This window comes from Bombina bombina, chromosome 1 (genome assembly GCF_027579735.1).
Source record: "Bombina bombina isolate aBomBom1 chromosome 1, aBomBom1.pri, whole genome shotgun sequence".
Taxonomy (NCBI): Eukaryota; Metazoa; Chordata; class Amphibia; order Anura; family Bombinatoridae; genus Bombina; species Bombina bombina.
In genome coordinates, this window is record NC_069499.1 from 1,225,670,191 (window position 1) to 1,225,684,361 (window position 14,171).

General features: G+C 36.6%; 1 protein-coding gene across 1 annotated transcript in view; it reads left to right on the forward strand.

Annotated features, from left to right (window-relative positions):
* The window catches only part of LOC128647716 (cytochrome P450 2J6), a 37,226-nt gene extending 24,296 nt beyond the window's left edge, over positions 1–12,930 (forward strand). Inside the window, exons 5-9 of the mRNA XM_053700458.1 lie at positions 663–836; positions 1,124–1,271; positions 1,458–1,645; positions 8,695–8,836; positions 12,565–12,930. Coding sequence (XP_053556433.1) covers positions 663–836; positions 1,124–1,271; positions 1,458–1,645; positions 8,695–8,836; positions 12,565–12,749 — 837 coding nt within the window. The 3' untranslated portion in view covers positions 12,750–12,930. The remainder of the gene's footprint in view (positions 1–662; positions 837–1,123; positions 1,272–1,457; positions 1,646–8,694; positions 8,837–12,564) is intronic.
* Positions 12,931–14,171: the final 1,241 nt, after the last annotated feature.

Consider the following 14,171-nt stretch of genomic DNA (forward strand, 5'->3'; position numbering starts at 1 on the left):
GTGGGACATGGGCAAATGTTGGAGACATGAGGTTATTCCATGGGCATGTCTAGGTAGTTCTCCTGTTCACTTTGTGAAATTGGGACATTTGTAAGACCAAGTTTTGAAACCCTATCAGCATAATGTGAGATATTTGGGAGCTTTACATATCATGTCTTCCTTAAAGGGATATGAAACCCATAATCGTCAGATATAGCATATAACTTTTATTTTATAATTTGCTTTGTACTCTTGCTATCCTTTGTTGAAAAGAACACCTAGTTAGGCTCAGGAGCTGCAGTGCACTTCTGGAAGCTAGCTGCTGATTAGTGGTTGCACATATAGGCCTCCTGTCATTAGCTTGCCTGATGTGTTCAGCTAGCTTCCAGCAGTGCATTGCTGCTCCTTTAACAGAAGATACCAAGAAACAAAAAAATTTGGTAATAGAAGTAAATTTAAAGGTTGTTTAAAATTGTATGTTCTATCTGAACCATGACAGAAAAAATATGTGGGTTTCATGTCCCTATAATGATGATTAATATATTCACATAAAGCAGGTTACTATAAATATAATTGTATAATCTCCTCAAAGCCCCAACAGTTCCATTATATATTTATTTGGTAGATCAGAACATTTCACTATGCATCTTCTTGAATACTCATTGTTTACATCCTTATCATAGTTGTACAATGCATTTGCGGTGGTTCAGTATCTCCCACTACCACATCGGAAGATTTTCAAGAATGTAAACACAGTTTTTGGATTCCTAAAAACGATTCTTGAGGAGCACAAAAAGACTGTGATACCTGGTGAACCACGAGATTTCATAGACTGCTATCTGGAAGAACTGGACCAGGCATGTGAATATATTTATATTAAGAGTGTAGTAATGGGTAGTGCATGTAGACAAATGAGGTTGTGTGAGTCAGAGTGTGTGTGTGTGTGTGTGTGTGTGTGTGTGTGTGTGTGTGCAGGGGATAATAAGGTGAAAACCAGTAAATGGCTCCATACTATAGAAACTATGGTCCTTGACATTAGCTGAAATATCAATAATATTAGGCCTGGGGGAAACTAATAGGTGTTTGATTGCAAACTTCACATCCAGCTGTTCCATAATCTGTTATCTCATTTCTTTATGTTTAGGAGGCAAGAGTTGGAAACCAGAAGAAGACCTTTGATGAACATAATTTGTTCACTTGCGTAGGTGACCTATTTATAGCTGGCACAGAGACAACATCTGCATCCCTTGAGTGGTGTTTGCTTTACATGATGGCACATCCAGAAATGCAAGGTACAATATTTATACTCTTATGTTGCTGGTGCTGAAAAACATGGTGTCATATGTCTTCTCAGTTTGCTGATCCAGAAAGTCAATGTACAAAATACTTCTCAGTTTGCTGGGATAATGCTAACCACAGTGGACTTGTGTGGTTATTGCAGGAACTGGGTGGTGATACTTTTTTAACTTGTATTTCAGAAAAATGCCATGAGGAAATAGACAGAATTCGGGGAGACAGAGATCAGCTGGATTATGAGGACCGAACAAGCATGCCATACACCCAAGCTGTTTTACAAGAGGTGCAGCGTTTCACCAGTGTAGTCCCTCTAGGAGTAGCTCACTCACCCATAAAAGATGTGCAGCTGAATGGCTTCAACATCCCAAAGGTGAGACCTCTGGGGTGTAGAGTAAGTGGACTTTTAAAGATACAGATCCTGTAATCCATTAGTTTATCTATCTAGCTATTTTGTACACTGTTTTATGTGTACAGTACTTGCAGTTCAGTCATTTTACACCTAGCTGTGTGATTTAACAATTTATACACACTGTACCATGCAATTTACTGATCTATACACCCAGCTGTAACATAGTAACATAGTAGATAAGGTTGAAAAAAGACTGAAGTTCATCGAGTTCAACCTATACAAATCTAAAATACTTACAAAAAGCTCCAGTTAAGCTTAAATAACCCCATTTAATACTAGCAATCATATCCATGAATTTTGTTTATATACAGAAATGTATCCAGGCTATTTTTAAATGCATCTATGGTATTATCATTCACTACCTCCTTTGGTAATGAGTTCCACAATTTTATTGCTCTTACAGTGAAAAAACATTTCCGTTGCAGGAGATTAAATCTTCTTTCCTCCAACCTTAAATTATGACCTCTTGTCAGAAACAATGTTCTTGGTATAAACAGAGCTTCTGCCATCTCTGTATATGGGCCTTGAATATATTTATATAAAGTAATCATGTCACCTCTCAAGCGCCTTTTTTCTAAAGAAAACAGACCCAGTTTGGCTAGCCTCTCCTCATAGGTTAATTTCTCCAATCCCCTTATTAGCTTTGTGGCCCTTCTCTGAACTTTTTCTAGTTCTGCAATATCTTTTTTAGCGATCGGTCCCCAGAACTGCACTCCAAACTCAAGGTGAGGTATTACAGGGCTTTAAATAGTGACATAATTATGCTATCCTCCCTTAAATCAATGCCTCTTTTAATACATGCTAGTATCTTATTAGCCTTTGAAGCCGCTACCCTGCATTGTGCACCCATCTTTAGCTTGTTATCTATTACTACTCACAAATCCCTTTCCTCCTGTGTTTGGCTAAGTCTTGTCCCATATAAAAAATAAGTTTCCTGCTTATTTTTACATCCAAAATTTAGAACCTTGCATTTTTCCGTATTAAATCTCATTTTCCATTTACTTGCTTATAGTTCTAATTTTTGCAAATCCCTTTGTAATGAGAGTTCGTCCTGCTCTGACCTAATGACCTTACTTAACTTAGTATCATCTGCAAAAATAGAGATGTTGCTATTTAATCCTTGCTTTATAAAAATATTTAAAAGAACAGGGCCCAGTACTGATCCCTGGGGGACGCCACTGATTACCTTTGTCCAATCTGAGTATGATCCATTTACTACTACTCGTTGCTCCCTATCTTTTATCCAGTTATTTATCCATGAGCTAACATTTTCAGCTATTCCCAGTCCCTTAATTTTGTGCATTAATCTCTCATGTGGCACTGTATCAAATGCCTTTGCAAAATCTAAGTATATCACATCAACTGATTCCCCTTTATCTATATTTTTACTTACTTCCTTGTAGAATCTAATTAGATTAGTTTGACATGATCTATTTCTCCTAAAGCCATGCTGATTAGAACTCATAATCTTGTTTACACGAATATGCTCATCAATATAATCCTTTATAATCCCTTCAAATATCTTCCCCACTATTGATGTCAGACTAACTGGTCTATAGCTTCCTGGATCATCCCTGCTTCCCTTTTTGAAGAGTGGCACCACATCAGCTTTACACCAATTCTGGGGTACCATGCCTGAGGATAATGAGTCTTGAAAAATTAAGTAGAGGTTTTTCTATAACAGTGCTAAGTTCCCTTAACACCCTTGGGTGTATTCCATCTAAGCCTGGAGTTTTATTTACCTTAATATTATCCAGTTTTTCCTGATATCCTCTAAACATAACCCAGTTAATGATATGGACTGGCATGTTCTATTTTGTTCCAAAGTATCATCCAATGGTTCCTCTCTTGTGTATACTGAAGAAAAAAACTGGTTTAGTACCTCAGCCTTCTCCCTGTCATTATTTATCATGCTACCCTCCACACATTTTAATGTACCTATATTATCCTTCTTAGATTTTTTGCTATTTATGTACTTAAAAAACCTTTTAGGGTTAGACTTAGAGTCCTTGGCAATTAATTTTTCATTTTCAATTTTGGCTAATTTGATAGCTTTTTTGCATGTTTTGTTACATTCCTTATAAATATTGTATGTTGAGTCTGTACTATTTTCTTTTAATAATTTAAATGCCCTACGTTTTTTCCTAATTTCTCTTAACACATTTTTATTTAGCCATAACAGCTTTAATTTTTTATTTTTATTTATATAACCATATGGTATTTGTTTATATGTATATTTATTTAACAAATGTTTAAATATTATCCATGTATCCTCTGTATTTTATTAGAGAAAACATTTTCCCAATTTATATTATTTAATGATTTCCTTAAATCGTTGAATTTTGCTTTATTGAAATTAAAGGTCTTAGTTAAACCTTTAAGACACTGCATATGAAAAGAGATTTCAAATGTGACCATGTTATGATCACTGTTACCCAAATGTTCTTTGACTTCTATGTTTGATATTATATCTGTATTGTTTGATAGCACTAAATCCAATATAGCTTTACTCCTAGTCGGCTCCTCTATTAATTGTGACAAGAAGTTATCCCTGAGAACATTTAAAAATCTATCCCCCTTAGCTGAATTGCTAGTTTCATTGGCCCAGTTTATATCAGGGTAGTTAAAATCTCCCATTAATACAGCACTGTTATTAGCAGCCTTACCTATTTGGATAAGTAGTTGAGTTTCCTCCGGGTCACTAATGTTGGGGGGCTTGTAGCATGTTCCTAGTAATATTTTTTTAGGATTTCCCCCCCACACTCTTTATTTCAACCCACAGGGTCTCTACATTGTCACTTGTATCATAAATATCTTCCCTTATTGTAGGTTTAAGGTTAGGTTTAATATACATGCAGATTCCTCCACCCCTTTTATTATTCCTGTCCCTCCTAAATAAAGTATACCCCTCTAAGTTAACTGCCCAGTCATGTGAATCATCGCACCAAGTTTCAGTTATACTGATAACATCATAGTCCTCTTCTGCAACTAAGATCGTCAGCTTCCCCATTTTACCTGTCATGCTTCTTGCATTTGTTGTCATACATTTAATTTTCATGTGTTTTCTGCTGCTACTTGGTGTGCTTTCCTCTATACTTTCTAATGTGACATTTCTTAAGTCATCCCTTCCTTGAGATATTAAGGGAGTGACATATTCACAGACTGATCTCTCTGTTCTATTGTGTTCTAACTGACCCTCCCCCCCTTTGCCTAATTTAAAAGGTTCTCTAAACGTGCTACCATCCTTTCCCCCAACATACCTGCACCCATTTCATTCAGGTGCAATCCATCCTTACTGTACAAATTGTACCCTAGTGAAAAATCAGCCCAGTGTTCTAAAAAGTCAAACCCCTCATTTTTACACCATGTTTTTAACCATGAATTAACAGACCTTAGCTCCTTCTGCCTTACTGAGTTAGCACACGGCACTGGTAATATCTCAGAAAATATTACTTTGGAGGTCCTTGCTTTAAGCTTGCTACCTAACTCCCTGAAGTCATTTTTTTAGGACTCTCCATCTCCCGCTGATTCCTTAAGTAACAATATGCACCATGACTGCAGGATCAGACCCACATCCCTCTAACAATCTATCAATATGCTCCACAATATGCCTAACATGAGCCCCTGGAAGACAGCAAACTGTTCTATGTAAAGGGTCTGGATGACAAATTACCATATCAACCTTCCTAATAATAGAGTCTCCTTCCACCAACATCTGCCTCAGTCCCTGACTTGTATGCCCCACTTCCATGACTGAAGGACTGCCCACCATAGTATGCTGCTCTTCCACAACTAAAGGACTGTTCACTATACTAGGCAAAACAGCCGTCTCTGACACTGCCACCCCCGAACTGATATCCCCAACATCTTCACTTAATCTGGCAAATCTATTGGGGTGTACCAGCTCAGAACTGGCCTGTCTCTTCCGCTTACCTTTACTTCGCCCCCTAACTGTGACCCAGCTACATCCTGGAGTCTCCTCATCTGAATCCTCCCCATTCCCACTGCTGGAACCATTAACAACCAGCTCAGTCCTATCCATTTCCCTTTCAAGTGTCTGAATTTCATGCAGTGTTGCAATTCGTTCCTCCAGATCCCCAATACGAGTTTCTAAGAGACAATATGCTCACACTTGCCACAAACATATAATCCCAGAAGTCGCTGCTCCAGTGTTGCAAACATGTGGCAAGCTGTACACTGAATGAGATTCTCACACATTCTTAATAAAAGGTTTAACTTAAAAATATAAAATAATTATATTTCCCCTTGGTTACTCCAAATCCTTGTTTGCCTAACTACCTTGGTTAGCTAACTATTATACTTAAACAGACAATCTTACTTTAACAGAGAATCAATACAACAGACCCAATTAGAGCAGACTCAACAGAGTTACTGTGCTAAATATACAGGCTTGATAGGCCCACACAGGTGAAAATAATTATACCCCTAATTACCCACACAGACAGAAAAAAAAATGGAATTGTAGAAATAAATTAAAACAATTTATTATTTAAACATTAACTTGGTTAGCTAACTATTATACTTAAACAGACAATCTTACTTTAACAGAGAATCAATACAACAGACCCAATTAGAGCAGGCTCAACAGAGTTACTGTGCAAATATAAAGGCTTGCTTGCTGTACCAGGCTATTTACTAATTAATACACCCAGCTGTACCATGCAATTTACTAATTTATACACCCAGCTGTACCATGCAATTTACTAATTTATACACCCAGCTGTACCATGTAATTTACTAATTTATACACCCAGCTGTACCATGTAATTTACTAATTTATACACCCAGCTGTGCCATGCAATTTACTAATTTACACACCCAGCTGTACCATGCAATTTACTAATTTATACACACAGCTGTACCATATAATTTACTAATTTATACACCCAGCTGTACCATGTAATTTACTAATTTATACACCCAGCTGTGCCATGCAATTTACTAATTTACACACACAGCTGTACCATGCAATTTACTAATTTACACACCCAGCTGTACCATGTAATTTACTAATTTATACACCCAGCTGTAACATGCAATTTACTAATTTATACACCCAACTGTACCATTCAATTTACTAATTTATACAACCAGCTGTACCATGTAATTTACTAATTTATACACCAGCTGTACCATGCAATTTACTAATTTATACACCCAGCTGTACCATGTAATTTACTAATTTATACACACAGCTGTACCATGCAATTTACTAATTTATACACCCAACTGTACCATGTAATTTACTAATTTATACACCCAGCTGTAACATGCAATTTACTAATTTATACACCCAACTGTACCATGCAATATACTAATTTATACACCCTGCTGTACCATGTAATTTACTAATTTATACACCCAGCTGTAACATGCAATTTACTAATTTATACTCCCAACTGTACCATGCAATTTACTAATCTATACACCCTGCTGTACCATGTAATTTACTAATTTATACACCCAGCTGTAACATGCAATTTACTAATTTATACACCCAGCTGTACCATGTAATTTACTAATTTATGCACCCAGCTGTACCAGTCATTTTACTAATTTATACACCCAGCTGTAACATGCAATTTACTAATGTTTACACCCAGCTGTTCCAGTCATTTTACTAATTTATACACCCTGCTGTACCATGCAATTTACTAATTTATACACCCTGCTGTACCATGCAATTTACTAATTTATACACCCAGCTGTACCATGCAATTTACTAATTTATACACCCAGCTGTTCCAGGCATTTTACTAATTTATACACCCTGCTGTACCATGCAATTTACTAATTTATACACCCTGCTGTACTATATTATTTACTAATTTATACACCATGCTGTACCATGTCATTTACTAATTAATATACCCTGCTGTACCATGCAATTTACTAATTTATACACCCTGCTGTACCATGTCATTTACTAATTTATACACCCAGCTGTACCATGTCATTTACTAATTTATACACCCAGCTGTACTATGTTATTTACTAATTTATACACCCTGCTGTACCATACAATTTACTAATTTATACACCCTGCTGCACTATACATTTTACTAATTTATACACCCAGCTGTACCATGTAATTTACTAATTTATATACCTTGCTGCACCATGTAATTTACTAATTTATACACCCTGCTGCACCATACATTTTACTAATTTATACACCCACCTGCACCATGTAATTTACTAATTTATACACCGGGCTGTACTATATTATTTACTAATTTATACACCCACCTGTACTATATAATTTACTAATTTATACACCCATCTGTTATGTACCATGCAATGTACTAATTTTTACACCCAGCTGTACCATGCAATTTATTAACTTATACACCCTGCTGTACCATGTAATTTATTAATGTATACACCTTGCTGCACCATGTAATTTACTAATGTATACACCCTGCTGTACCATACATTATATTAATTTTAACTACAGTCTGTAATATGTATTTTACAGATTTGCCCTCCTGTTTATTTATATTTATTTTTTAGACTCAATTGTGCTTTTTATTTTACAGTCACACCCATTTGTAGTGTTTGTTTTACAGATTTTTACACTCTCTTGTGCTGTGCACCTTCCTAATTAATTCTCCCAAATGTATTTTTCCTTTTATTAATTTACCTAGACACAACTTTATGATGTATTTTATTAGTTCATACACCCAGCTATGTGTGCATATTGTTATCTTACACCATCAGATGTACAGTACATAGTACTAATTTATAGTCACAAATGTATTGTGCATTGCACTGATTTACAGTAACACTGTGCATGAAAGTAATTTACTTAGCTGTACTTTGATTTCAGTTATTTCTATACCCCATTCTACTCTGCAATTTTCAGTACATGCAAACATTTTTAGTACATAACAGCGTGAATTTCCAAACACATCTTTCATGACTTAATCAGAGTTTTTATCACTCTGCCTTCTAGTCTTGTCAATAAAATTATTTTTGTTTCTATCTAGGGCACAGTCATTATCACAGACTTATCGTCTGTGCACTATGATGAAGATCACTGGAAGTATCCACATGAGTTTAATCCAAGGAACTTTCTGAACGAGGATGGGGAGCTGATTAAGGTGGAAAGCTTTTTGCCCTTCTCTGCAGGTATAAACCAGTATATTTATTGTGTCACTAGTAAAATGTATTGCATTCAGATAACCAACACAGACACTGTACTATCTCTCACAAAGTGTCATTACATTTTTTTACATTATCTACTGTTTAGACCATTGCTGTCCAACAAATGAGAGGCAACAATTGAATTTGTATATCTTGTAGGGTTGATGGAAAAAGAATAAAGTTATATTATCAAAGCAAAACAAGTTTCATCTGATCAGTTCTTCAGCAATGTTGGTGCCACAAACCTTCATACACCTAGTGGTCATTCAGCATGTTGCACATAGGAACAGAAAGAGGCTGGATAAGGAAATGGCCTTAGGTCTGATTACCCTCACTGTTTTCTTGTTTAATAGATCTGCACTTTTCTTAGATATAATTTACCATCAAGGTGAACAGTTCCTAACCTAGTTTTCACAACAAACTGAATTGCTGAGATTAGAGTACAAGCTTGAGCACAAGTTGTTAATCACTTAAAGGGACAGTAAGCACATTGAGATTGCTACATACCATGTTTAGTTATAAATAATGAAACAGCTTTGCAATATATTGTCATTATTTATTTAACCTCCTTTCATGTAAATTAGCTCTGACAATAGAGAAATTTGTATATCTTAGACCTTCAAATGCAAGTTGCAGATTTATCAAGGCTAATCCTGCTACATATATGTTCCTCATTGGCTTTAACTTATAACAACTGCAAAACTATTCACTCTATACTAACTTTAAACCAGTGGCTAGCTTTGTTGTATACAGACTAAAGCCCAGATTTGCTCCTCCAAATAAAGGAAATGCTCAGGGGAGTTTGGCTATTGAAAATGATGTTAATTTGTTTTACAAACATTTGCCCAGATTACGAGTTTTGCACTATAGAGGGTGCAAAACGAACGCAGCAAAAGTTGGGTTATTTCACCACCCATAGCGCTGCCATTACAAGTTTCTGAAAAGCCTTCTTGTGCGTGCGATATGGTGGTGATAAGCTCCATACCGCACAAAATCCAAGGGCTGAGAATATGTGCTTGTGCACGCTTTCCCCATAGACATCAATGGGGAGATAGTGTTAGAAAAAAACACCTGAAGCGCGGAATGAAAACCTCCGTAACGCAACCCCATTAATGTCTATGGGGAAAAAAAGTTACGTTTAAACCCCTAAACACCCTAACATAAACCCCAGGTCTAAACACCCCTAATCGGCTGCCCTCGACATCGCTGCCACCTAAATAAAGTTATTAACCCCTAATCTGCTGTCCCCGACATCGCCGCCACTAATAAAAGTTATTAACCCCAATGTCGCTGCTCCCCGACATCGCCCTCACTATAACAAAGTTATTAACCCCTATTCCCCGCACCCCAACATCGCCGACACTATAATAAAGCTATTAACCCCTATTCCGCCGCTCCCTGACATCGCCTCCACTAAATAAAGTTATTAACCCCTAAACCACTGGCCTCCCACATCACTGCCCCTAAATAAACCTATTAACGCCCTAAACTGCCAGCCCCCCACATCGCAAAAAAACTAAATTAAACTATTAACCCCTAAACCTAACAACCCCCTAACTTTATATTAAAATTACAAAATCCCTATCTTAAAATAAACACTTACCTGTGAAATTTAAAAAAACCTAAGTTTAAACTAACAATTAACCTAACATAACTATTATACTAAACTATTATACTAAAATTAAAATAACTATCAATTAAAAAAACTAAAATACACATTAAAAAAAAACTAACACTACTAAAAAAATTTTAAAAAAGTTTAAAATTACAAAAAATAACGAACACTAAAATTACGAAAAATAACAAACGAAATAAAATAATAAACGAAAATAAAAACAATAACACCTACTCTAATAGCCCTATAAAAATAAAAAAGCCCCCCCAAAATAAAAAAAACCCTAGCCTACAATAAATTACCAATAGCCCTTAAAAGGTTCCCCCCAACAGTAACACCCACCACCCAACCAACCCCTCCAATAAAAAAACCTAACTCTAACAAAAACTTAAGCTACCCAATGCCCTGAAAAAGGCATTTGTATGGGCATTGCCCTTAAAAGGGCATTCAGCTCTTTTACATTGCCCTGAAAAGGGCATTCAGCTCTTTTACAAAAAGCCTAAACCCTAGTCTAAAAAAAAAAACAGCCAAAAAGATTTTAAAAAAACCTAACACTAACCCACAAAGATCCACCCACTCAGCAGTAAGAAGTGAGGGGCAGTCATAAAATTCTGTTTATGTGTGTTACTGACAAGCAAGAGGTACAATTATTGATCTGCATGTTACTGGCAGCCATGGGGTAAAATGAATGCTCTGTTGTTAAAAATATACTTATTGAGATGATGAGGCCCATTTATCAAGCTCCAAATGGAGCTTGAGGGCCCGTGTTTCTGGCGAGTCTTCAGCCTCACCAGAAACGCAAGTTTTGGAGCAGCGATCTAAAGACCGCTGCTCCATAACCTGTCCGTTTGCTCTAAGGAGGCGGACAGAGATCGCCAAAATTCAACCCGATCGAGTACAATCGGGTTGATTGACACCTCCCTGCTGACGGCCAATTGGCAGCAAATCTGCAGGGGGCGGCATTGCACCAGCAACTCACTAGAGCTGCTGGTGCAATGCTGAATATGGAGAGTGTATTGCTCTCCGCATTCAGCGAGGTCTGTCAGACCTGATCAGCACTGTCGTATCAGGTCCGCCAGACCTTTGATAAATAGGCCTCCAAGAGTGGAGGCTAAGGTAGAGCTTTGGGGTGGGGGGGATTGTGTGACCCCATCTACCATTGTGCCAAATCATCAACATATTTGCTAGAATTTGTTAGAGGCCAGCTGGTAGCTCTACTCTGGCACCAGACTGCATACACAGCACTGTACAATAAAACTCCCTGAGAAATACCAAGAAGAATTGTGGTTGTAAGAATAGAGTATATTTTGAAGCTGAGGTGCTACACTCTATGTCCAAGCCCCCGATTGTGATCATATTTTTGTCACGTTGAGGTTATTATTATTATCAGGTATTTGTAGAGCGCCAACAGATTCTGCAGCGCTATAAACATAGGCAGTATACAAGATAACATTTACAGGGATCAAATGGGTAGAGGGCCCTGCCGAGAGTTGCATTGTTGTAGTAGGCTTATGAAGGTGACCTTCAAATAGCTGGGCTCATAGGCTTACATGCTAAGGGGTTCAAGGGGATAGCAGTGGAGATAGGATGGTTAGTGTTGGTTCTATGCATCCCTGAACAGTAGAGTCTTTAGGGAGTGCTTGAAGCTTTCAAAACTAGGGGAGAGTCTTGTGGAGCGAGGCAAAGAGTTCCATAAGATGGGAGCCAGTCTGGGAAAGTCTTGTAAATGGGAATGTGAGGAGGTAACAAAAGACTAGGGTGAAGTTAGTGTGAAATACCCTGTGGAGAGTTTGGAGAAAGGTGAATTAATTAGGAATGGAAGGGAATAAAAAGGATCATCTGGGAGGGGAGAAAGAATATAGAAACTTCAAAATTATGTGAGAAAAAAGGGACATTAAAACATGTAGACAGCTAATTAACAGCTAATGATTTCTTTAATTATCTTTAATGATCAGCAAAAATGTTGATTAGATATGTCTAATCATGTTTTCTTGTTAGCATAGAATGTTTATGTGTCTGCATTTGTAATGGAGGTTTGTTGTCTAAGGGGTTCTCTTTTTTCACTTCTAAATTTCTTTCTTTTCTTTTTTATTATCAGGGCCACGAAGTTGTCTCGGGGAGAATCTTGCCCGTATGGAGATTTTTTTGTTTTTCACAGCTTTGATGATTAACTTTGAATTTCATTGGCCAGATCCTTCATTATCTCCTGACCTTGAACCACAGTTTGGTATCTCCCAGACTCCTAAACCCTTTAGAATGAAGTTGGTGTCCCGCAAACATTAACATTTGGAAAAGAAAAGAGCATTAGTGTGTGAGGTGTCTGAGGACATAAATCCAGGAATTTCTAGTCTTTGCTTACATTTAAATAAGAACTGAATGTAACCATTTTGCCCATTTAATTTCCAGAGTTGTTTCAATGATTCTGTATAAATATGATGCATAATAAAATAATCAGTTACCTGCACTGTGCAATGTTTTGTGAGTGTTAGACATTTTCAGTTATTGCAAGAAATAATCCTGTTTACTATATAAAAAAATACATTTTCTGTATGTATGCACCAAAAAGTTATGTATAACCGTGCAGATGCATTTTAGTAGGTGTAACTAAAGTTAATAAGGGTATCTTTTTTTAGTAAATACATGACAAGTGCCTGGTGAAAAAAACCTAAATAACAATAAACACAAGAGACCATTTTCTTGTTTTCTTGGGGAAAATCGCCCCCCCTCAAAAAAAGAGTGGATAGTTTTATTAAAGGTATAGGAAAGTCAAAATTAATCTTAAATGATTCAGATAGAGCATGTAATTTTAAGACATTTTTAAACTAACTTCTATTTTAAAATGTGCTGTGTTCTCTTTGTATCCCTTATTGAAAACGAATACACACATATTCTTAAACTCACCTTACTTTTGTACTCATAAACTTTACACATTCATAAACACCCTCTCTTCCCCCTGCACTGTATCTCTACACTTCATCTCATTACTGCAAATCTGCATCTCATCTCATGTCACTCTCCCTCTTGCTCATACTAGCTGCTGGTGACATCTCCCCTAATCCTGGTCCCCAACAACTCCCTAGCCATGCATATCCATGTGTACCTTTCCTTAGACTCAGAAAACAAAACTCTGGTAACCTTACTCACATTCCTCTTGTTTCTAAAGCCACTATCCTCTTTACTTGTGCACTCTGGAACTCTTGCTCTGTTTGCAACAAGCTTACTTCTATCCATGACCTTTTTTTTATTTTTTTTATTTATTTTTTTAAGTTGTTTTTATTGAAAAACTTAATACATTATGCATAACATTTAAAACATCACATTTTTCAATTTTCCAGAGTTTTCTTGGCAACTTATGCCATGTTTGTGGTTACTGCGGAATTTCGCAGCACCTTTATAAAGTCCATGTCCATATAGGCTCTCCGGCCATTCAAGTATAATCAATAATATTTAACAGTATGAACAACATATAGACATTTACAAATTGAATCTTATGAAAATTCATTGTTTGTAACTTTAAAGTAGGGTTAACAGAAGAAAGAATTATAGGTTCACCTATTAATACAATGTCTCGGTTTCCTAATTATAATTAGATTAATGCTCCCCGCTTCCCAAGCAAATGTTTACGTGTGTCGGGCCTCTCTTTTCTATGTTTGGTAGGCGTGGGGTTGTGTTATGTCAGCATTCATACCTCCCTTTTATAGTGCA